General features: G+C 35.6%; 1 protein-coding gene across 11 annotated transcripts in view; it reads right to left on the reverse strand.

Annotated features, from left to right (window-relative positions):
* CPEB3 (cytoplasmic polyadenylation element binding protein 3) overlaps positions 1-26611 on the reverse strand; it is a 258766-nt gene that overhangs the window by 129467 nt on the left and 102688 nt on the right. For 7 of the 11 annotated variants that reach the window (XM_051981647.1, XM_051981640.1, XM_051981641.1 and 4 more), the window contains exons 3-4: positions 18781-18940; positions 7044-7100 (exon numbers count right to left, since the gene is read on the reverse strand). In XM_051981647.1, the coding sequence (XP_051837607.1) occupies positions 7044-7100; positions 18781-18940 (217 nt within the window). The remainder of the gene's footprint in view (positions 1-7043; positions 7101-18780; positions 18941-26611) is intronic. The other 4 variants (XM_051981646.1, XM_051981643.1, XM_051981645.1 and 1 more) reach the window with 1 other exon arrangement.

Genomic DNA, 26611 nt, shown 5'->3' on the forward strand with positions numbered 1-26611 from the left:
ACAAAGAACTAAAGAATACTATGAAATGCAAAATGGTCAACTTTGATTATATTAAATTAAAAATATTTTGTATAAACAAAACCAATGCAGCCAAGATTAAAGGAAAGCAGAAAATTGGGGAAAATGTTTTGTATCTAAGGGTTCTGATAAAAGCTTCATTTCTAAAATATATAAAGAATTCACTCATATTTACAAGTATACAAGTCATTCTTCAAATGATAAATGATAAAAAGGCATATGAACAGACGATTGTCAAAGAAATTAAAGCCATATCTAATCATACAAAAAAATGCTCTAAATCACCATTGATTACAGAAATGCAAATTAAGACAACTCTGATGTGTAGTGGTACACCTACCACTACACATCTCTCACTTTGGCTAAGATGATAGGAAAAGATAAAGATAAATATTGGAGGGAATGTGGGAAAACTGATACTCTAATACATTGTTGGTGGAGATGTGAACTGATCCAACCATTCTGGACAGCAATTTGGAACTATGTCCAATGAGCTATAAAACTGCATATTCTTTGATCCAACAGTATCTCTACTAGATCTGAATCCCAAAAAGATCATAAAAAAGGGGAAAAACCCACACATGAAAAAATGTTTGTAGCAGCTCTTTTTGTAGTGGTGAGAAACTAGAAACTGTGTGGAGGACCATCAGTTGAGGAATGGCTGAATAAGTTATTAGATGTTCTATAAGAAATGATCAGGAGGATAATTTCATAAAAACCTGGAGAGACTTACACAAATGGATGCTAAGGGAAGTAAGTATAACCAGAGAACATTGTACACAGCAACAAGATTATGTATGTGATCAACTGTGGTGGAACTGGCTCTTTCTTAACAATGAGACAATTAAAGCCAATTCCAATGAACTTGTGGTGAAGAGAGCCATCTGCACCTAGAGAGGGGACTGAATGCAGACCACAACATAGAATTTTCACCATCTTTGTTGCTGTTTCCTTGCTTGCTTTCATTTTTCTTTCTTTTTGATCTGATTTTTCTTGTGCAGCATGACAATTGTAGAAATATGTATGGAAGAATTGCATGTGTTTTAACATATATTGGATTAGTTGATGTCTAGGAGAGAGGGTGGGGGAAAGAGAAGGAGCAAAATTTGGAACACAAAGTTTTGCAAGGGTGAATGTTGAAAACTATCTTTGCGTGTGTTTTGAAAATAAAAAAAAACTATTATTATATATATGCATATATATATTACATAGAATAAGCTAGATAGTCTGATATAAGGGATCTGATATAAGGGACCATTAGAGCATTCTTAAAGTCAAGATGAACTAGAGTCATGTCTTCCCTCTGACACATACTAATTTCCCCAATTGCTAGTGCCTGCTCTCTCTCTCTCAAAATTACCTTATATACATTATGTACATATTGCCCTTCTTCTTAGGATATGTACTCCCTTGAAATCATATGTACAAAAATAATAACAGTTTTTTCTTTAATGGCAAGGAACTGGAAACTGGGAGTAGGATATGATTTAGGGAATAACTGGAGAAAATATGACATGAACATAGTGGAATATTATTGTGCTACATATATATATATATATATACACACATACATATATATATAACTAGATAACTTATTAGTACAGACAAACTAGGGAGATATGAATGAACCAATTTAAAATAAAGCGAACAGAACAATGATGAAAATCTATACACAACATCATAAAGACAATGTTAAAACACTTAAAATTTCTGCTTGATGCAAGAGGCTTGGTGATCATCCAAACTACCCATCTCCTGATAGAAGAAGGATGGACTCAAGATACAGAATGAGACAATGTGGAAATCTCTTTTACTTGACTGAATATTTTTTATGAAGGTTTTCTTTTTCTTTTTCCTTTTAAGTTGGGAAGAGGAAAGATAAAAAAGAAATGCTTGTTAATTAAAAAATAAAGAAAATAAGAGGTGAAAAGAATGTAAGCTCCTGGGGTCAGGAATGGCTCCATTTTTGTCTTTTCATCCCTAGCGCTTTACATGTTACTTGAAATATAGTTACATGCCTTCTCGTTGACTATATGACCTTGAAAATCTCATTGTCATCATAATTACTTAAGACTGTAAGTTGCGAACTGTACACTGGCAGCTTTTTCTTTCAGAAAGGTGCCCATACCAATGACATCATAGTTCTGCTCCCCTCCCACCTCTTTTCTTTCACATATGTATGTCTATCTAAATACACATCCATTTCTTCTACAGCAAAATCTTATGACTTGGTCTTGCCTTTCTTATTTCGGGACCTTCACCCAAACAGCACATAGAGTGCCATTCCCATGAAAATCAGAAGGCAAGCAACAAGCTTGACCCAACCATTCTCTGGCCAAACTTGGGACTCTAGAGAATCTCATTTCTAACTTATCCTGTAACGGAGACAAGATAAATAATTCTTATTTAGGTATTTTTATGCTTTTTATGATTGCCTGCATCAGAGTTACATTAAAAAGTTCACACCTCCCACACCTCCTCTGATTGGATATGACCTTAGTCAGGTCATTTCTCTGAGCCTCAGTTTCCTCATCTGTTAAAAAAAAGAGAGAGACCACTCACTTCTGGTTCTTGTGAAGAAGTGCTTTGTAAACTCTAAAGAGCTACATAAATATGGCATTATTTGAAGCTCAAATCCTGAGCAGAGAGAGGTGAAGTCTTTTATCTGCTTTATTCTGCTCCTATGATGATACCATGCATGATTTATCAGTTCAATAAGTTCTTCTTGATGACAGTCACTTAGGACTTGATCTGCCTCTATGAAATTTGGACAAGCAAAGCACAGAACTTTTTATATGTCCTGTCAATAAATATGAAGTACCTTGTAAAAAGAAATAACAATACACCATTCCAAACAACTACAGTCTTTGCCACCCAGTGGGGTTCCATGCTTTGAACTTAGAAGGAGATTAGATGATAAAAATCCAATTGGAAAATTTTTGATAGGTTTTTGTCTGGAATCCTCATCTTTCTCTGTCTTATCAGAGCTCCCAGTTATTAAGCTTTGAAGTCTAGAATCCAACTAGATAGCAGAAGAAAGGAGGCCAGAGATCACCTATTTATATGTTATTATTATTATTGTTGCCATTAAGACTCAACTCTAATGGCTCTGTGCTTTCTTTTTTTAAAAGGTATTTAAACAATAATTGGCTTTAAAAAGAATTTAGCATTATGGGAAACTACTCCCAGTCAATCACAGACTAAGGCAGAAGTCATTTAAGATTTGTTGTTCAGTTGTTTCCAGTTGTGATCCCATTTGGAGTTTTCTTTGCAAAGCTTCTAGAATGGTTTGCCATTTCCTTTTGCAGCTCATTTTACATATGAAGAATATAAGGCAAACAGGGTTAAGTGACTTGACCAGAGGCACACAGCTAGAAAGGGTCTGAGGCCACCTTTGGATTCAAGAAGATAAGTCTTACTGCCTCTGGGCTCAACATTTTATCTATTGTGCCACTTAGCTGCTCAGATTTAAGATTAAGCTATGTTTTAAATTGGGGGAGGGGGGGAAGGGGAAGAAAGAAAGACAGAAAGGAAGGAGTACCTTAAGTTTGGAGAATGAAATGACATAGTTATTTCATTTAAACCATTTTTGTCAACTTGAAAAGAAGATATTTATTCCCTCAAATTTCCCTTATTGGCATACCTCAAAAATCACACAAGTAAATCAAACGTCTTAAAGTCATAATATCTAATGACCTAAGACTCATTTAGTGGGAAACACACATCCTTGTATCCTATATCTGACAAGTAAAAATTAACTTGTTGCTTAATTGTAGCTTAAATTTTTTTTTACTACATCAACTCACTAGTCCTTCTCAGAACAGTTTTCTGAGAAATTTGGATCATAGATTTAGAGAGCTACATTTGGGTGCAATCCTGATTCTGCTACCTACTTCCAATGTGACTTTGGGGCAAGACTTTTACCTCCTTAGGTCTCAGTTTCCTCATCTGTAAAATGAGAGGAAGTAGACTATTTGTCTTTTTGAGGTCATTTCCAGTTCTATGATCCTATGACTAATAAAGTGATCTAATTTTAGCTTCACCTTGAAGATGCAAATAATTCCCTTTCCTTCTTTACAACTTAGTTCAAGAGACAGCTGATTACATTTTAAAAGTTTTGTTAATCAATACTCAAGTAATTGGCAATTTTCCAGAGGCAGAAGTCACAGGTGGTAGTGAAAGCCATTAGGGTCAAGAAGACTAAGTCCTTTTGTTCTATGCTTAAAAGCAAAAGCCTTCAAATAAACAAAAGCTTGAGAAGTCCCTTTGGAGACTTCACGTAAGCTAAAAGCAAAAACAATAACGTTTCTATTATTACACCAGAATTACTATTTACAAAAACTCTGTGAAGCACATATCTAACCTACTGATTCATTCTGTTTTAAAAAAACAGCAACATACATTTAGATGTGAAAAGGAGAAAATGAGCAAAGCTACCAAGAAGTATATGCAGTGCTTAAATTTCTGTTTTGGGAGTTGTATAGTTCTCAGATCTCATCTCCTCTTTTCCTTATTCTCAACTGAGGAAAACAAAATAAAAAAAAATCATTAATTTGCTGCTGTAGAAATTGAAGGTTAGTGTTGACAATTTCTTCTGATAGATTTCATGGGAAAATAGTTTTATCTTGGGGGCTTTAAAGATAAAAATCATTTTCACCAAGTTACACTTACAGCCATAAAAACATTTACTAGCATCGAGTATAATGCAAAAATCAGTCCAAAAAACCAGTATGCTCTAAGAATGTGAAGAACTACCATAGTGGCATCAAGCTGAAAAAGAAATGGGAACCACTAAGCTGTACATAAGGATCCCTGTGGGAAGCATAATGATTTAGAACACCGCACATATTTATAGACTTTTTTTTTATTACTACATCAACACAATGAAATCAGGTAGGAACAACATTTTAATCTGGATCAGGCCTTGCATTTGACACCTCTGAATTACATGACTATAATGCTTCTCTGAATAAGAGTACAAACACCATTCTATTGTCTAGGTCTCTGGTTCAAAGTAGGATCTACTTGCTTGCCTTGGCAATCTGCTCAGCAGGACAAGGTAAAAGAAATGGTTTCTATTCTACTTTTTTTTTCCTTCATAGTAATGCTCATTACAATAGGCCTGAATAACAAATGCTGAGTTTTCAATGGACACATATATGATATTCATGGTTGTTGTTATAAATTATGGGTGAGCTCCCAGAACCTCAAAAATAAATTCAGGTACTTCATTTTGGAGATAAGGAAACTAAAAGGTGAGGTAGTTTACACAAGATCATACTGCTAAGTTACTAACACAAATAAGACTTTAATCAAGATTTGCCAATTCTCAAACCACCATTGTTCTTTAAACTTCCTTCCACCCATATTAAAGTGCCCAAGAAATGCTCAAAATGGCTTGGAAAAACCATTAAATATTCAGTTAAGCAATTTCTATTATCTATATTGCTAGAAGAAAACTTGGGGGAAGGACAATAAGCTGAGAGATACAGGGTGTCCCAAAAGTCTTAGCAGGTATAAAAACTGCACTAAGACTTTTGTGACATCCCATATATTTGTCAATTAAAAATGACATTGCTTGGCACAGTGGATAGAGCACCAGCCCTGAAGTCAGGAGGACCTTAAGTTCAAATCTGATCTCAGACATTTAATACTTCCTAGCTATGTGATCCTAGGCAAGTCACTTAACCCCAAATGCCTCAGCAAAATAAATGAATGAATGAATGAATGAACGAATAAATAAATAAGTAAATAAATGACATTGCTTTTTAAGTTATTTTCTTCTACACTAGGGTAATCTTTATTGATTATCCACAGCAAGGTCACTTCTGAATGAACTGAACAAAAAGTCTTTGAACCTCAATAGGTAAGGAAAACCAGATTGTAGTGATTCCACAGAAGTAAAAAACTCACCAAAAGCTAAGCCTAAAATAGTCAATACTTATCTGAATGACAATCAACCAATCAGTATTGAAAAGACTATCTTGAGTGAAGTTCTGGGGATGTCATTATTAAGGGACACCTAGATGGTGTAGTCAGTGGGTAGAATGCTAAATCTGAAGCCAAAAGACCTAATTCAAATCTGACCTCAGATACTCACTAGCTGTGTGACTCTGGACAAGTTACTTAATCCTGCTGGCCTCCATTACCACATCTGTAAAATGAGCTGGAGAAGGAAATGACTAACCACTTCAGAGTCTTTGCTTCTGTAGAAGAAAACTTCAATTGGGTTCACAAAGAGTCAAATTCAACCAAAATGACTGAACAACAAAAATGCAAAAATGATTTAAGTGAAATCATAAATAATAATAAATAAATATTAAATAATCATAATCTCCTCATAAAACTTATGTCTCAGTAGAGATAGACAAAATAAATAAAAGATTAATTTGGGGGAGACAGGTCCTAGTAGCTGAGAGGAGAAAGAAATCAAGACAGACTTCATGGAAGAAGTGCCCTTTGATTTGAACTTTGAAGGAGATCAAGAATTCTAAAAGGTGGTAATGAGGAGTAATGACATTCCAGGTACAGAAGGAAGCCCCACGAAGGAACACAGATAGGACATGGAATATACCATGGAAGTCATGGCAAAGCAGTTCATATATCTGAACTACAGAGTACATGGAAATGAGTGATATGTATTAAGTCTGATATAGACAGCTGGAGATAGAAAAATAGGATTCACTTAATATTACTCTACTTCAGGAGTAGAAATACTCATTTTCTTTTCCTGTAGATAGCTATCTTCAGATCTGATGCCAATTAAATCATCACACAATTTGAAAAGTTAAAAGAGACTTTGGCAGCCATCTCATCCAATTCATACCCAAATAGCAATTCTCAAAATATGTTTAGTGTTTTATCACATTAGTAGTCTACCTTATATCCAAAATCTACAGTCAAGGACTATAGTTAACACCATTTATTTGCTGGAAGATTTTGAATTACAATCAATCAACTGTAAAAACTAGAAAACATACTTAGACAACTTCTATTTTTAGAGATTATGTCAGACAAACACTTACTGTTAAGTGCCATAATGTTATCTGTTCCTGGGTGATGGAAATTTATTCCCATGCGTCCTAAAAACAAATAAATAAGTAAATAAATATTGGTGAGTGGAAAGAAAAAAAAGCTTAAGTGTTCAACTTAAGAGAGTCACAACTATTACAAGACAAGATCATTCCCAAGAAGCTAAAACAGAAAAAAAAAAAAAAGCAGATGGTTTTACATCTTAAATCTGTTAGAGGAAACAACCATTACAGAGGCTTTAAAAATAAAATCATAAAAATATGCATATGCAAGTCTCAGAACCATGCCCCAATTCTAAAATTAAGCCAGAAACGTCTGTCATAAAGCTCTGAGAATTTCACAGACCCTAACATGTATTAGTATACCAGAATTATAAGTGCAACTCTCAAGTTTTTAGTTTATATTTAACCTCTCATCTTGATCTTTTGGTACAAGTAACAAATTGACACACAAAAGTTATGTACTTCGACACATGGGGGGCGGGGAACAGAAAAGGCAAGATTCTCACAATAATTTAGCATATAATAAAAATAGAGATAGGGAGAAAGACAGTATATTATTATAGGGGACTGAAAGTTAGGAAGAGGGAAAGATATCTGTGGCTTGAAAAATAAAGGGAACTCTCTTACCTACATAGATACAAAGATTTACCTAGTCTGTAATAATATTTGAAAGTTGCCTAAGACACTGAATTTTTGGCCCAGGACCTATTCAGGTCAGTCTGCCATCTTCTAGGCCATATCAAGCCATGATAGCTTCAATCAATCGTAAAATTTCAGAGTTGAAAGACTGTATCTTTTCCAATCCCTCCAAATGAAAAGGGTGAGGAAGCTAAATCCCAAGGAAAGGAAGTCAGATGCCCAAAGTGACACAGAAGGTCAGTAGCTGAAGAGGTCCTGGCTCTTAGTTACTATGATTCAGTCTTCTGTTTTGTTCTAACTACATAACCATTCTGACTCTCCTAAATTAAAGTACTCAGAACTGCTATGTGGTCTTGTTTGGCAGCTTCCTAGAACGCTGGAACAATCACTTCTGAACTAATAAAACAGCAGAAGCTGGATACTTAGCAATTCTGCTTAAAAGAGTTATAAAATATGTTTCCTGGAAACAATGCTTTTAGCTAAAATTTTTGATTTTTACTCTTGGGTTTACCAGGTAATCTCCAATGACCTTGGAGGTTGGTCATAAAATTCTCTTCCCACCAACCCCCAAAGGTTATATGTATTATATATCCCTTGTGTACAGTGGGAACTCTTTGAGAATAGTCTTGCTTTGTCTATTTAGAGTGCCCAGACCTTCACATCATGCTTGGTATATAGTAAGCACTTAATGGGTTTTTTTCCTTTCATTCATTTATCAGAAGAAAAATATACCACATAGCAATAAAAGGGGCATTAACAATTACCAAGAGATCAGAGAGCATTCATTTTAAAACTTCTTTGGAAACTTGAGAGAAGACTGAGGCAAAAGTACCTCAATTCCAAACCCAGAAAATTGGACATATGCCCTCTTACCCAAAAGGGACACACAGAAAGGGGATGGGAGAAAGAAAGAAATGGGGAGGAAGAGAGAAATGGGGGAAGAGAGAAAGAATGAGGGAGGAAGAGAGAAGGGGGAAGACAAAAGTGGAGAAGTGAGAAAAGGAAAGACAGGAGGGGGGAAGGAAAAGGGGAAAGAGAGGGGAGAAAAGGGAAGGGAAGAAGAGAGGAGGGGGGAAAGAGAAAAGGAAGAGAGGAGGGGGAAGAGAGAAGAGAGAAAGGGGAAGAGAAGAGAAGAGAGGAGGGGGAAGAGAGAAAGAATGAAGGGAGGAAGAGAGAAGGGGAGAAGAGAAGGGAGAAGAGAAGAGAGAAGGGGAGAAGAGAGGAGGGAGAAGAGAGAGAAAGAGGGAAAGAGAAGAGAAAGAGGAAGAGAGAGAAAGGGAAGGAGAGAGAGAAAGGAGGGAAGAGAAGAGAAAGAGGAAGAAAGAGAGAAAGGGAAGAAGAGAGAGAGAAAGGAGGGAAGAGAAAGAAAAAGGAGGAAGAAAGAGAGAAAGGGAAGAGAGAGAGAAAGGAGGGAAGAGAGAGAAAAGAGGGAAGGGAGAGAGAAAGATGTTATTATTCTCAATTAGAATAAACTTTGCCATTTTCTGAGACAAGATCACAGCAACTGGTGAAACATTGTGCAATAGCTCAGCAATCCTGTTTAGAAACAATTAAAAAAAAACCCATCATGCATTCCAATAATCATTTAAATCAGTAAAAGATCATTCCATATTATTGAAGCAAAGATAAATATTTAGACCCTTTCTGAATCTTACTGGTGGGTTTTAAAAAAAGGGAATTTTGAAGTGATAAAAGAACAATTCCATTCTAATTTGTCCATTTCCTACTCAAACCTTTAAGTCAGGTTTTAAGTCAAAACTAGAAGGTAGCAATTTCTTTGTGTAAAAGGACACATGCGTTCCCCCTTTCCCCCACCTCACCATGACACAACAGACTAAAATACAGAAAGGCTTTCTTGTTTTTTTTTTTATTTTTCATACTTAGTCTCCTTATAATCATCTTCCCATTTCCCTAGTCATGAATTAAAGTAGGAAAGGGACATAAATACCAATTACCTCATTTAACATATAAGGGAACAAAGGCTCAGAGAATGGAGTGACATGTCTTTATCATAGAATTGGTTTCAGGTAGAATTAGAAGCCAGGTCTCCAAATCTCACAAATGGTTTTCAGAAAAGCATTAAAGGACTGGAGAAAGGGAGACCAGAAAAATCAACAATATTTTACTCAACGATGTTTAGGTTTCTCTACCTTCAATTTTAACTTAAAAGGTTTTCACTGGAAGAAGAGTGGAAAAACATTAAAAAGAGAGAGAGTACTACTTAAAAATTCATTATTGCATCTCTAAGGAAGCATGTAATATTGATTTGGATATAAAAAATGATATTTCTGAAGCACAGAGGAAAGTATTTTAAAATACTTCCTACACAAAAATAATTAGTAAGTACTGAAAGTGAAATATTCCATATAAAATACTAAGAATAAAGGGAAAAATTCTCCAAACATATATCTTCCTATTAAAGAATTATTATTTCTTTTATCAGACACTAATAGCAGTTTTCAAATACTTTTAAATTACCCTATTTTCAAAATATTAATGTTCAATTCATATGTTTTGTTTTTTTCTTCATCAGTCTCAAGTCATTTCAGTAGACTTTTAAATAAAAGGAAGTCATGGACACCTCCAACAAAAATGGTCATAGCCCTGTTTCACAATATATGAAAATATATCATGGAGAGACATCCTACGGCCTTCCATGAATTTCCACAAGTTTTCTGGCCATGGGGTGCAAACAGTTACACAGTTTTAAATAACCCACATTAATGTTCATCCCTCCCATTACTGGTTCAGATAATCAAGAGTTCATTTAGGCTTATTAATGCAATGTTAATAGGAAAAATAGTATGTTATTGGATTTAGAGCTGGAAGAGAACTTAGGTATCATTTAGTCTAATGTCTTCTTTTTACAGATAAGGAAACTAAGGTCCAGAGAGGGTATGATTTGCTCAAGATTATATTCAAGTTCCCAATAATAATAATAATAATAAGTATTATTAGTTGAGGGTCAATTCTTGAAATTGAACTCAAAACCTTCTAACTGCTTTCAAGTACAGAGTTATTTACACTGAACCTGAATAGCCTCCATGATTTACTTTAAACTATCCAGAGGTCCTATTTTCTAATAATTTCAATGCAAACTTGGCATATGTAGTATCTCAGATTGTTAGAACTGGAAGGGGTCTCTAAAAAACTGTCAGGTCCTAACTTCTCACTTTGCAGAAGAGGAAAATAAAATCCAAAAACTATGCCAATGTGAGGTAGTAAATATGTGGCAGAATGAAGCCATAATACCAGGTCTCTACTTTTATGCCATCAGTCTGCCCATTTCATCCCATTAAGTCACAATGAAACCTCTCTCCATCAGCCACTGGGATTTAAAACTAATCTGTCAAAAGAACTTAAATCTTGCAATTGTAATCATAAATCAAAATCCCACCTAGCTCAATAGTATGGTTCCAGCAGAAATGAGAGATTATCTCTACTAGATCATGATCACTGCAGACTCTGCTACATTGCCTTAAAAGTCCTTCCCATCTTGTGTTACATCTCAAGGTATTCAGAGTTCCAGAAACCTACAAATTATCATCGTTTTAAAAAGTTTTTTCTCTTATTTTTCTAACCGCCTGTCTTAAGGCTTTAAGGGATGTTCCCTGGTTTCAGTGTTTCTGGAATTCTCTCAGCAAACCAACATTTGCACTATTCTGTACCTAATAAGATTTGAAAGGTTGATCATATCTCTCTCAGCTTTACCTTTCTCAACCAAAATGCCCTCAATATTTTCCTCAAACCTCACCCAGTAGCAGTTCTACCCTGTCTTCTTTTTTAAGTCTTTAAAACTTTCACTGCCCTTGGGAGCAAAAAGGAGTAGTGACCAAGAGCATTAGGTAGTGTTTTGTATAATGGTAAGAGGAGGGAGAGAGAGAGGAGGAGAGGGAAGGAAAGGGGAGAGGAGGAGAGGGGAGGAGAGGGAAAGAAAGGGGAGAGGAGAGAGGGGAGGAGAGGAAAAGAGAGGAGAGGGGAGGAGAGGGGAGGAGAGGGGAGGAGAGGGGAGGGAAGGAGAAAAGAAGAGAGGGGAGGGGAGGAGAGGGGAGGAAAAGAGAGGAGAGGAGAGGGGAGGGAAGGGGAAGGGAGGAGAAGAGAGGAGAGGAGAGAGGAGGGGAGGGGAAGGGAGGGAAGGAGGAGAGAGAAGAGGAGAGGAGAGGGAAGGGGAGGAGAGAAGAAGAAATTTTTCTCTTAAATATTTCCAAAACACTCTATTCAAACCATGTATCCTCTAATGATTTTTTTTAAATTGTGTTTACAGTTTCATTATTCTCAAGTTTAAATTCTATAGTGATTTGAGTTTGCTTGTTAATAGAAAATAAACCACACTAAAAAGATAACCTGAATACAATTTTGCAATACGACAGTTTCTTTTTCCCCCTTCTCCTTTGTCCAACAAATACTGCTGTTTAATCAGCCTCAAAAATAGAATCAAGTGTGTGACATCTGGTGATTTTGGTTAATGCAGCTTGATGTTGCTAGTGTGACATTTTGTCACCTGCCTTTGGTCTGCAATTTTTAAATTGTTCCTGTCAGCTATCTCCTAAGTGTGTGTACTGTAAAATATAAGCTTTCAAGAGCTAGAAAAAATACTCAGTAAAAGGAGCTTGTGGAAATTCTATAATGTGCCCCTCTTCCCAACTATACCCAAAATTGGGAGGTTTGAAAAAAACAAGTTCATGATGTCAAAATTATGAAGATTCAAATATATTTTTTTTAATTTTTACTAAGATACGCATTTAATGAGGTTGGCCATAGAAAGAGCTGATTCTTCAAATGTCATTCTAGGTCACAAAGATCTTAATACTAAAGTTACTTTCCCTAAAAAAAAAAAAAAAAAAAAAAACTATAGATAAGTAGGATTTTTCTTAAAATAAAAAATGAACATGGTGCCTCCTCTCAAGGTGTTATTGATAAAACAAGAAATTTCCAAACAATTCTCCACACACTCTGACCTAATACAGTGCATTTTCCTGAAAAGACTGTCTCTGGTGACTCTGAATAGCAAATCCTGTTTTCTATCTAAATCATCCATTTAGGAGAGACCATTAGTGTCTAGAAAGAAGGGCCATCTAGTGCAATCTTTCATTTATAAAAAAGGAAACTAAAGACCTGAAGAGGACTGCTTACCCAGCATCATTCAGGTACAAGTGTCAGGATATGAAACCATATTCTCTGACTCTAGGAAGGCTGTGAGCCATATCTATTACTGTGTACTATACTTCATTATCTCCCATTTAAATCTGACCATAAAACTGAAGTGTTCAGTTTCTCTATTCTCAAATAATGTAAGAATGGATCCAAAGACTTTTAAACCATGTAGATAGAAAGATAGTAATTTTTCTGATACAATAATACCAAAATAGCCACTGACATCAATTGACTAAGGTTATTTTTAGATTTGGTATACTGATTTAGGGGGATTAAAATCAAAACAGGTAAAGAAGCAGTAGATGGACTGAACTGAAGACAGTGAGATAAAAAAAATAGATTGGCTTTTAACAAAATTCTTCCCCAAGATTATGTTCTAGGAGTGCCTACAGCTTTTTTACCAGCTCAGAATCTGTAGCAGTGTTTGGCTTTTAGGCATGGACAGATGGGGGGGGGGGAGAGAGAGAGAGGAGAGGGAGTGTGAGAGAGAAACAGAGACAGAGAAACAGAAAGACAAAGAGACAGAGAATGAACAAAACACAGCAGAACCCATGATCGAATCTAATAGTAAACAAATGGACCAATTTGTATTGCACACCCTACATAAGGGAGAATTTTCACAGAAGCACAAGACCAAGGAGCTTCAGAGGCTCTGTAAAGTAAATCAGATGTTGTCACCATCAGCAACCTGATCAAGTCCAGTTCCCAAATGGCACATTTTTTTATATATTTAATTTCTGCATAAAGAGATCTACTATTATAACCATGAAAGGATGTTTCTTGTCCTTTCCCCCAAAATCTCTAGAGATCATTTCAGCCAGTTTTAGTTCAAATGTATATAAGACACTTTGAATGGGTAAGCTTACCAAAACAGCTAATGTTTCCCTGGCTGTTTCAGTACATAAATTACATTCTAAAAACAAATCTATTAGTATTGTTTCTCGACTCACACCTGCTCCTTTCATTTTGATAATCTCAGTTTCATGGTTTTCAGGTCAGAATAGCTAAAGACAAAGAAAATTCTAACAGAAAAAATTACCCATTGAGGTTAGGTGGTGGAATTCAGTTAGGGCCATAGTACTGGACTATTTGCTTTGTTTTTTGTCTGGTTTAGTTTGTTTTTATTTTCTATACTCCCAATTTAGAGACATGGTAGATATAGAGGTCAGAAGGGAAAACAGCATGAGGAAAGATGGCATATATTTGGTCCTGCAATAATGAGATTTTTGGCCTACAATTACACAAATTAGTCCTCAAGGTAAGCAAGGCAGAGACCTCAGGGCATTATCTTTGCCTGGTACATGTGGGCAGGGAACATGTCATTCCCTATTCTTTGTTATAAGCTCTACCCAGTTCTCTCAGTCCTTATTACTACCAATCCTAAGTGGCAAGGTCAAAAAATAAGACCTTGTAACTTGGAGAAGATTCCTCCTTGCCACTGGGTAACAGGAAAGAATATAATCAGACAACTTGATATAGTGAAAGAAAGCACTAATGATGGAGCCAGAAGATTTAGGTTTGAGCCCTAGATATCCAATTTACAAGCCATTTGACAATGAGTAAGTCTAAGTTCAGCTCTATGAGCCCTGGTTTTCTCTTTTTTAAAATGAAGGGTTTGGGTGATATCTCTAAGATGCTTTCCCAGCCCTGATCTATAAATGGCAAACTCTCTGTGGAAATACTTTAAATTGTAAAGCATCATGGTGATAGAGAGAAAGCACTGATGAAGCCAGAAGACATGGGTTCAGGTTTCAACTATATAGCCTTGGGTACTATTTGGGACTCAAGTTAAATATCTGTAAAATGAGAGGCTTGGAGATGTCTTCTGAAGTGATTTGCAGCTCTAAATCTATGATTCTACAGATGATCCATCATTGGGCATCATCATGAATAAAGATATGGGGATAAAGGAGTTAGTTCTGGTTCACCCCCCTTTCATTCCAATATATAGGTATTTCCTTATAACTGTGAAGGAAAGGTTAGCTTTCCTCTCCTTCTTTACCAGAAATTTCTCTTTACCAAGATCTTTGTCCTTGAATAGGTAAATATTAACAAGATATGAACTATTTAAGGACAAGAAGTGGTTTTCCAGTTTGTTTTTGTACCTCTGTGTTGGTATGGTCAGCTAGGTGAGACAGTGGATAGAGTAGTAGCCCTAGCATCAAGAAGACTCACCATCCTGAGTTCAAATCTGTTTTAGGCACTTAGTAGCTGTGTGACCCTGGGAAACTTAATCCTGTCTGCTTCAATTTCCTCATTTGTAAAATTAGCTGAAGAAAATGGCAAACAACTCTAATATCTTTGCCAAGAAAACCCCAAATGGGGTCATGAAGAGCCAGACCTAACTGAAAAACAACTACACAACAATAAAATGTTTACTACAATGCCTTGTATATAGAAGGTATTTTTAAGTGCTTGCTGAGTTAAATATCTTTATTACTTCATAATTTTCCTTCTCTAAAATACATTGCTTTGCGGCAGCTAGTTGGTATAGTGGATAGACCATCAGCTCTGAAATCAGGAGGACCCAAGTTAAAATCTGGCCTCAAATACTTAACACTTCTTAGCTGTGTGACACTGGGCAAGTCACTTATCCCCAAATGCCTCAGCAAAAAATAATAATAATAATAATAAAATTTTTAAAATGGTGCTTTGGTCTGTGTACTCTTGAAATTCTCTTTTTCCCTCCTCTCTTCTACCATCTTTCCCTTTCTCTCCCTCTCTCTCCCCCCTCTTCCTAGCTTTCTCATATCCCCTTCCCCTTTCTCCCTCTCCTCCATTTAGTCTAATGTCATTCACTATCACTGATTTGGAGTTTTAGGGTTTAATTTAGGATATACCATTCTATAGAAAATATCACACACCACATAATCCAAAACTCAAGATAAGCGTTTACGCCTCAGGGGACAAATAACACATGAAGCACCAGAAGAAGGCACCCAAAGATTAGGCTTCATTCAAGATTTGAGTTCCAGAAATAGTGAGAAAGAGATGAATCATTTTCCCATTATACCACAAGTTCATTGAGGGCTGATATTATGTCTACTATATTTTCGATTCCTACCTTCTCCCCAAAATGATAGACTTAAACATAGAAGGTGCTTAATCAGGCTTAAGAGCCTTCCATGTCTTAAGGGTACAATGCCCCTAATCCCTGGGTGAAGGACTACAGAAAAGCTTTAATACAAACACATGCACGCGCGCACACACACACACACACACACACACACACACCCCATGATGGATGATTTATGCCATCTATGATCTCTGCTTTTAGTTAGGAAACATCTAAAACTGTTCCTTATAATACAGAAATGTCAATCAAATGGAATATATGTGAAGTGCCTTTAAAAGATTATGTAAACATTAGCTCTTATTCATATTATTTTCATGTGCTCTCTCAGCTCTCAAATTTTCCAGGATGGAAGTAGGAATCAAAAAGCAGACTCTTTACCCTAATGTACCATGAAACCAAGCCACAAAAAGTGTTGGTGCAAGGGACCAAATATTCAGATGTTAAAAACAATCTGCACTCCTGCCAGGTAGCAATAGCCATAGGTAGAACATTAGGAGGATCCAGTAGGTACAACCTGATTTGGTCAAAGTTCATTAATAGCCAGATGTCTCAGTTGAGCAGACTTGCAGAAAAGTGATCTCATCTTGCCAAGAATAGTGAAGAAACTCTTGCAAAATAAAGACAACTATTCATTCAAAAATGCATTATCACAGCATAGAAAACAACAATTCTCCACATGCATGCAAATACATACACACACACACACACACACACACACACACACACACACACACACACAAACACAGCCCCTAACATCTTCCCCTGACACTACCTTTAATGCCTTCTGTATCAGTATAATTCACAATGATACTCAGGGGTAATTATTTCTGAAATTATAGACTAGAAAACCTCAGGTTCATTTACTGTGGAAAGGAAAGAAGTAGGGCCCTACAAATAGGGGCCAAGTATTTTGGAGAGAGAGGAGCCAAGACCTGTACCTATTTATTATAGAGCTCAGCCCAAGAAACCTGGCTATAGTACAATGAAAATGGTTTTAATAACAGCCATTGTTAAGGCAAATTATATATCTGTGGACAAATTACATCTTTAATATCTTCTTAGCATTTAGATAGGAAAGGGCTGAGATGAGGGATAACTTTCAACTTCTTGCAGACTATGTCCTCAATCTTGTCCTCTTTACTATGTGGCCTGATAACTGTGTTCTTTCTACTAAACATACAAGAGATTCTCTGCAAAAGAATTAGAGAGAGACAATCTCCTTGGGAGATCTTTAAAAAATCAGAACATTTACTTTTAGAGTCAAATCTTATTCTTGGGCCTGGTTAGAAGAGAATGGATTTGATACCTCCAGAAGAGGGAGGTGTGTGTGTGTGTGTATGTAAAAGATATGTTCTTCCTTTCATTCATGGATTTTAAACTTATAGACCATGGATAGATTTCGTGGCACCTCTGAACTTTGGACAAAAAATCGTATTATTATTTTCACTAACTTCTGGTTTTCTTTGTAATCCTCTATGCTTTAAATTATATATTAAAAATATTATTCTGAGAAGAGCCCTAATGATTTCAGAACCCAAAAAGGGCTAAGAAGTCTGAATCAAGTTAGAAAAATCTTTGACCCTGTTATGATTCTCAATCATTAAACTGCTCCCACTGATCATGAAGAAGGTGCCATAGATATAACTATTATCAAAATATTTAAATAAATTAGGGCTAGAAATTGACCTAAGTAATGGAGTGCCTATCCTTGTATCTTGGAAAACTTAACCAAAACCAGACCAGTCATATCTCTTCTGGTTTTAAAGATCTTCAGAGAATTGAATGTTGATGTTGCAGGCTCTTATGCTCAGCAGTCTTCTTTATCATTTTGGGTTTTTTTTTTCAGAACTACAATTTCATTAATGTAAGGACCCCACACACACACACAATGAAGAAATTCCCTCAACTAATGCAAATAAAAAAACATACTGGGTTTTACAAGGGTCAGTATTGGAAAAATTATCCTTGCATATGCTTTGCAAATAAATAAATAAATTATTTTTTTAAAATTCATGCAGATAAACTTAGAAAGGAAGCAATAAGCTGGAAAAACATTTTTACATTCAGAAAAAAGTATTCTGCAACTTCTCATTTTAGCTCATAGGTAGAGAATACTGAGAAACTAAATATTTTCCTTAAAATCACATACCCACTATCTGTAAGTGGTAATTTTTTTTAAAAAAAATAATGTTTTATTTCCCCCCAATGTTAAAAAAAAAATTAGCATTCATTATGGAGATAGTTCTTAAAAAACAGACTTTTCTGACAAAATCCATCAAACCATGCTCTCTCTCTCACTGTCTTTTTTATATTTAACCTAAATCAGTCTAAGATTTAAAGTCATTCTTTTTTCTTTTATCAGTTAAAGTAGAAGATATCTAATCACCATCTTCTATGTAACTATTTTCAGATAGTGAGGAAAAAAAGTTTTTCTGTCAAAAGAGCGAGTCTTTCCTATAATGTTGTTTCAAGTTGTGTATGGAGATTACTTCCAAATCATTGATAGCGAATGACAGACACACACTGGACATATTAGTCCAGAAATAAGAGCAGAAGACTAGAAGCTAAGTTCCCTCAAGCTCTATTGTTTTGAACTCCTTAGATGATCTTGGATAAGTCATTTTCAGTGGTGATCATATCCACAAGCAACAGACTTTCCAAAGAAATTTGAGAATTAATAACAGTCAACACCTTGATTATCTTATACTGCTGAACCAGAATTTTTATGAAAAAAAAAAATCAATTGTAAAGACATTCATATGGCACTTTACTAGTAACAAATTCATAGCAATTATTTTTTTAAAAGCTGATTTTCATTTAAAACACCAAGCAAGGAATGGACGTATGAATATTCCTAACCTGCAAAATGATTCCTCCACATTATATCAGCGAAACTCATTGGTGGGCCACTGGGAGGGTAGTGTTTACCTTTCAGAGGCTCATGATCAGTCCTTATCATATCCATTAAAGAGTTCTCCAAAGAGTGCAAGTTAAATGTGTCATAGGGCCTATTCCGGTCCTAGAAACAGAAACATAAGACAAAAAGATATAATAAAAATGACTTCATAAAAAACACACTGTATATTTTGCTTCCTAATCCAATTAAATATATGAACTATATGCAGCATGCTCATTACAAGCAAGGGCTTCTACCTGATACACATTTTTAAGCCTAGTTACTCTTGTGCACCTGAATAATACTGGAGAGATTCTCTTAAAAAGGTCTTTTAATTTGCATGTTTCACTCAGACTGACCTTTCTGCCAATAAAACCACTAAAAAAAAAAAAAAAACTTATCATTTAGCTATTGTCATTAGTCTTTTTCCTTTTCTTCCTTCACTTGCCATCCCGTGGTACTAAGAGGCAACAAAACCGAGGACAATACCACCCATATAAAAAAGAAATGTAGGAAAAAATGACAGTATCGCAATCTCCAAGATTGACTTTCTTTCCCTAGACAAACAAAAATTGACTATGTTAACAAGTATATATTATTAAAGGTTTTATGATTTAATTCTGAGGAAAAACAACAGTTTTATTTACTCCTAATCCTTTTTGACAAATGACAATTTTTCATGTAAAATTATAAATTTTGGAATTCAAAGAGGGATTAAGAAGTCTTATCCAACCCCCTCAATTTACAGATAGCTGAACAAAAGAATCTCAGAGATGAGATGATATGTCCAGTGAGGTTAACTACAACTTTAACACATAAAATAGATTTATGTTCTGGGTATTGTTTTTAAAAAGATTTATGGGATCATTAAAACATTAAGTATTTAATTCAGTGGTATATATAATATTCACACTTGTAAAATACTTTTGGGGATGGGGAGGCAAAAAATTTAGTTTTTTACAATATTGTCTCAAATAGAAATATTTGAATAACATAGGTATGCATATAATTTCCAAGAACCTGGATAAGTGAGGAACAAAAAATGTATAGTGTATGGTTAAGAAAACAGTGCTGAGGGGAAGCTAGGTGGCAAAATGAATACAGCACCAGTCCTGAAGTCAGGAGGACCTGTGTTCAAATATGATCTCAGTCACTTAACACGTCTTAGCTGTGTGACCCTGGGCAAGTCATTTAACCTCAACTGCCTCAACAAAAAAAGGAAGGAAAGAAAAAGAGAGAGAGACAAAGAGAGAGACAGAGACAAACAGACAGACACAAAGAGAGAGACAGAGTGGGGGGGCAAGTTGAGCAAAAAATAGCTGGCCAATGCCTCTAGTGCTGTATTTTTTTTTATGATATATCCAAGAGAGAATTTGGAAATATTTTCTTCTGGTCACTTGGAAGCTCTTTTTAGAGACACAGGATCCTAAGATTTGAACATTTAAAGGGTTCTTCTAATTGAGGGAAGAGTAGATTGAGGGAAAGGATACATAAATGTGGTATCATCAGAAAACTCAGTTTGTAAACTCCTACTGAAGCAAACATAAAATTAATCTGAAACTTGTTATATTAGAAAGCACCCTAAGGACACTAAATGGCTAGGTGACTGTCAGAGCAGAACTTGTGCTTGTGCTTTCCTGACTCTTGACTGTTACTAATATCCCACCCTCTACCTTAAATATTATCTCCAATTCCTTCATTTTACAGATAAGAAAATAAAGCCCAGAGAGATGAAGATTAAGACAGCAAATAAATGATGAACTCAAGATCTGATTTCAGCTTTTCTGATTGCAGATCCAATGTCATTTTGTATATGTATACAATGTATAATGTATATGTATACAATGTATAACATTGGAGGTATTTACTAACCAAAAACAGAAATAGGTTAGCTTTCAGATGAGAAAGATAGTGCTTACTTAGAGTAAGCAATGGAATAATACATGGAGGCAAATATGGAAAGACCTATTTAAAACTGTGCAAACAGAAGGGGTGGATGGGGAGTCATTTGGTATTATAAGTAGATAATCCCACAAAGAAGAATCAGAGTATCTATACATTGATTCTGAGAGTATAAATAAAAGTATGTTTTTATAGATTTCTGAAGATCAGGTTACAGTATTTATTTCTCATTACAGAAGGTTTGATAAACAAGCTTATTTTTATTTTATTGTAAATTTTATTTGTAAATTTGTAAATTTTATTAAATATGGGGTAAAAAGTATTAGACACAGCAAAAGTCATCACGAGTTCAGACAGTTCTTCATGACCCTTAGTAACTGAACTACTAAAAGTTGACAGACCAAATGGTCTTTTCTAAAATATTGCATCTCATTTGTTGCTACAGTTCCTATCTCATCTGGAAGAAAATATTTTTTCTTAACTATTCTCCAGTGTCTTTGCAAGCTTCAAATTAGTACACACACCTATTACTTAAGAATGTCACAATTTCCAGAAATGCTATCTTACTGGTCCCAGCACAAGTTAACGTAATTTTTTTTTTTTTTTGGAAAGAAGTCATAGGTAAGGGAGAGATGTAATCAGGAAGCAAAATGACAGCCTATTACCTACATTAACTGACTGAGAAAATTTTCTGAGCTTCCTTTCTTAGTTCTATGGGTTTCTCTGCAACCATAGTGGTACCAATAGCATGAGAGGATGTTTAATTATTGCAGATAAAGGAGGAGGAGAAAGACGCAGCTGGGAGAAGGACAAATCCATCAACTAACCCCAAGTCTTGAAGGAAGAAAAGGAGTTCAATAGACGGAAATGAGGCAGATATGCATCTTGGGCAAGGGGAATAGTTAGTCCAGACCGGCTGGATTGTAGAGTACAAGGAAATAAACAGAATAAAATCAGGCTGTGAATGAAGGTCAGAAAATTTGCTGAAATCTTTAAATGTCAAATTAAATAGTTGGTATTCATCCCAGAGGCAGCCTATGACAGTATGAATACCACCAGATATTTGAATTCATGAGTCTGGGGTTCAAATTCTGATTTTGCCACTCACTACTTTGTGACCTCAGACATGTCATTTCATTTCAGGTATGTTAAATTGTAAAGGCTGAAGTGGATGATCTCTCAGGTCTTATCTCATTCTAAATCTATATAATCACCACAGGTTTCTGAGGTCATCATGCCTCAGAAAGAATATTTTATCATCTATGTAGAAGGCCAGATTCAGAGATAATTAGGTAAAAAGTTATTACAATAGTACAGCTCAAGCCATCATCTGCCTGGAATGATGAGCACAGAAGCCTCCTTCTAAAAGAAGCACATAAGAATCTGCTGCTCAGGAACTTCTTGAGTGCTGACTTCTCAGTGCTCAGTAGCATTCCAAATAGCTAAAGTGGCCAGATAAATTTGTGTCATTTTATATATAGGAAATATGGTAAAAGCCACAAGGTAAAAAGAATGATTCATTTAGGCCAATTATGAGTATTATATGTTGGTAAAAAGATAATTCTCTTAGAGTCCCAATTCTCTTTTGTTGGACAAACTGGACAAATTGACTAATCAAGATGTAGGAATGCAAATTTCAGATCAATATATAGAAAATAATTAGAGATATTAAAAAGTGGAGTGGGCTGCCCAAGGAAGTATTTAATTCCCCAGTGATCAAAGTTTTAAAGCAGAGACTATATGACCACCTCTCCATGATTTTATAGACATATTTGTTAGATTTATGCTTGGACTAGATGGTCTTTGAGACTCATTTTAACTCAAGATCTATGATCTCTATACTAATGACTGGAACAGAACAGAGATAGGAACTGATGCCAAATGAAACAAGTGAAGTCCTAGAATGGCAGATTGGGACTTTCAAGTTCATTTCTATTAAGGGCTAGTTGTATAAACACAGCTGTCTCTACTAAGTATCATAACCTACCCAAAAGAAACCTCTGAGGTGTGGTAAAAAGAACCTGGACTCATATCCCATTTCTGATGCTTACTATCTGCATGACTATGAGCAATTCAATTCCCATCCCTGGTCTCAATTTCCCTCATCTGTAAAATGAAGGAAGCAGACTAGATGACCTCTGAAATACATTACCATTCTAAATTTATACCAGTCTTCCCTTTCTAGTTGTCCTGAAATTCCTACCATGAGAGGCCATCTAACCCAAATCTCTTTGTATTCTGGTAAGACAAATAAAAATGATAATAACAACAAACAAAAATCAAGTGAATCCTCCCCAACTCCACTCTAATCTTAGCATAGGTTAGCTAGAAGCCAATCTCTTATTCCCCCTCTTTAACAGAGACAAGTTTAATGCAGTTATTATTTTATAGTTTGGAAGTTGAGATACGATATCCTGGAAAGGATGACACAGTAAGGAACATGTGAGTTGGGAGAGAAGGGAAAAGGTTCTAGAGAGACCATAGTCCTACAAAGCAGGTAGCTAGCTATATGACAGCAGCAATCTAAGGAGCACAAAGCAGATACAACACCAAAGCTTGCCCCCTGGGATTTGGGTAAAACCGTAAACCCAACTTTGCTGCTTTGTCTATGAAAAGTCTTGCACTCGGCAGCATGAAAGTTGAGGAAAATCAGAGAAGCTCCTGTGACTGACTTGATATACTACTTCAATGTGTATTCATTTGGAACACAAACAAATCCCTGGAGTTTCAGAGAGCCAATTCTATTCGTTGTGCCTAATACTCAATATGTGGAACACAGAAAATGTGAAGGGCATAACATGGCATTTGTAGAAGGTTCTTAATTGAACAAATGCTAGTCCTTGGAGTCTTATTCACTAAAACTAATTCTAGTTATGTCTAGTCAATTTTTATTTGCCACGTACTATTTATCTGTTTTGTTTTACAAGTAGCAAATTTTTCTGACATAATTGAGCAAATGACCTGGAAGACAACCACCAAATGAAAATAAAAGTATACATGTAGAAAAACTGCAGTCAAATAGTTCATCTAATGAAACTGATTTTCATTTGGTGCCAAAATTAATTGCTCATTATTAAAATTAAGCAATCATTATGTGTAAAGCCATTCAGAAAAGTAGGGTGGTCCCTACACTCATGGCGCTTACAAGTCAAGAGAAAAATGACACAAAAATAGACAGCCTCATCAATTATCATCGTTAGGTCCAAAATTGTTGCATGGGGTCTGAATAAGAAGACTATAAAAATAAAGAGTTGTGGGAGCAGGAGGTAGAATAGAGAGGGAAAAGGTACCATCCATTTGAGCAAATTCCAAATTTAAGCAAAAATTCAACAGATAAAAGGGGAGAGAGAGATCATTCTAAATAGAGGATACACAGCATAAACAAGGACAATGATGGGAAAGCATAGAATGTGGTCATGGGATAGGTAAGATTGTATGGACAATTAAATTGCAAGGCATTAATAATATAAACATGGCACAGAACATGAGTTTGGCTGAAAATATAAGCATAGTCAAGTCCAATATGGTAAACTCAAAATTAAGTTGAGTAGGAATAAAGAAAAGTGGCAACTTTAAGAAAAAGACCAAAGGAAAATGAGTATTAGAGGGAAAAGAGTATTTAGTCTTTACCACAAAATCCTTTAAATATCAAACACAAAACAAAACAAAACAAAACAAAACAAAACATGATGTCCACACCTCACACCCTCCTCGTGTTTTTTCTAAACTTTTCTAGTTTCCTCAATACTCATTTGGCATAGTTTCCAATCCCTCTGTATATTCATTGTGCATTAGCCTCATTCTAGCCCATCACTGCCTTTCCCAAAATGTGGCACCCAGATCTTAACTGAAAACAATATTCCTCATGTGGTCTATATAAGGCAAACTATAGGAAAACTAACAACTTTTTTCATTCTGCTCACTACTGCAACCCAAAGAAGAAAGCATTAGGGTTCTTTTGGCTGTTTCAAACCTCAACTTGGTTACTATCTGACTATGGACATTTAACCAATAAGGCCATTTCCTCATCTATAAAATATGAATGTCATAACTAGTCATTTTGATCCCCAAAACCAACTTCCCAAAAAGCATCTAGGACAAACAGCAGGAAATACATTCTTAAATTAACTTTTAAGACAAATTCAGGTGTGGGATTATTGGGTGATGAGAGATGCTAAGAAACAAAGCCCTGTGGAGGGGTGCCATCTGGCAGTTTCCTATTTTAAATAATTATTCTTGCTAACTATATACTGAGCTCAATTATTTCTATCCTGCTAAAAGGAATAAAAGTACTGCCAGTGCTTTCTAAATGATGGTGCCCTGGGACAAACCCCAAGTTGCTCTGCTCTAGTTATGCTTCTTGCCTACTCCTCAACAAGATTGTTAAGGGGCTCAAATAAGATCATATATATATAAAGTGATTTGAAATGCTGAAAGAACTATACAAATGTCTGCTATTACTGTGTTATACAGTTGACTCATTTTGATCTTATAATACATTAAACCCCTTCATAATTTTCCATACTAACTACTGTTTAGTTATACCTTTCTCCATCAGGATTTATGAAATCAATTTCTTTTCAATCCAAGTATAAATTTTACATTTACTTCCCATACACAGTTTCCTTTTTTTCAAAATTAGATTTGACCCACTGTTCTAATCTCCAAGGATTTTCTGCATCTTGAGTCTGTCAACCTTTCAGCTACCCTCTCTTACTTTAATGTAATCTACAAATCAATAAATATGCCATTGAAAATGTCAATCAACACAAATGGATGCGGTATAGAGTTCAACCAAGAGCAAACATATATAAGAACATATCTCTCTAATTCATAAAACTCCACCTTATTTATCCTGGTATTTTAATAGTTCAAAAGCATTTTCCAAATCAAGTTAAACCATGACCCAGTAAGACAATGAAAAGTCTTTTGTAAGACCACTCTACATACAGCTTTAGGGGATAGGGACTAAAAGTTGGAGAAAATAAAGAGCAGAGGAAGGAAGGAAGAGAGGGAGGGAAGGAAGGAAGGAAGGAAGGAAGGAAGGAAGGAAGGAAGGAAGGAAGGAAGGAAGGAAGGAAGGAAGGAAGGAAGGAAGGAGGAAGGAAGGAAGGAAGGAAGGAAGGAAGGAAGGAAGGAAGAAAGGAAGGAAGGAAGGAAGGATGGATGGAAGGAAGGAAGGAAGGAAGGAAGGAAGGAAGGAAGGAAGGAAGGAGAAATGGAGAGAGGAAAGGAAGGAAGGAGGGAGGAAAGGAAGGAGGAAGGAAGGAAGGCAGGGAGGGAGGGAAGAGGAAAGGTAGAAGGAAGAAAGGAAGGAAGGAAGAAGGAAGGAGGGAAAGATGGAGGAAGGAAGGAAGGAAAAAAGGAAGGAAGGAAGGAAGGGAGGGAGGGAGGGAAAGAGGGAGGAGGAAAGAATTATTTTAAACCTACAAATTTAAAGAATTTGTGCAGTATAGTGAATAGAGCACTGACCTGGAGTCAAGAGTACCAAGTTCAAATGTGACCTGAGTTCAAATGTGACCTCAGATACTTGCTAGCTTTGTGATCCTGGACAAGTAACTTAACTCCCATTTCCTTGCCAAAAAAAAAAAAAAAAAAAAAAAACATAAAAGAGGTAAGGAAGTCTCTTTGGCAATACAGAGTTATGCTAATCAATTCAAATTCACTTTGAAATTCGTCTGAAGAATAAGTCAGGACATACAATCTAATATAATTCCATCATTATAAGTCTCAGAAAGGGTTTAGCAACAAAGTTCACATTACTAATCAGTAGATCAGAACTTAAACTGAATATCTAATGTACTAGAAAAATTTAATAATAAAAACTAGATAAGACAAAAAATGCACTGTACATATAAAGAGCTACTTAATAAAGGTTTGTTGAGTTATATA

This window comes from Antechinus flavipes, chromosome 2 (genome assembly GCF_016432865.1).
Source record: "Antechinus flavipes isolate AdamAnt ecotype Samford, QLD, Australia chromosome 2, AdamAnt_v2, whole genome shotgun sequence".
NCBI lineage: Eukaryota > Metazoa > Chordata > Mammalia > Dasyuromorphia > Dasyuridae > Antechinus > Antechinus flavipes.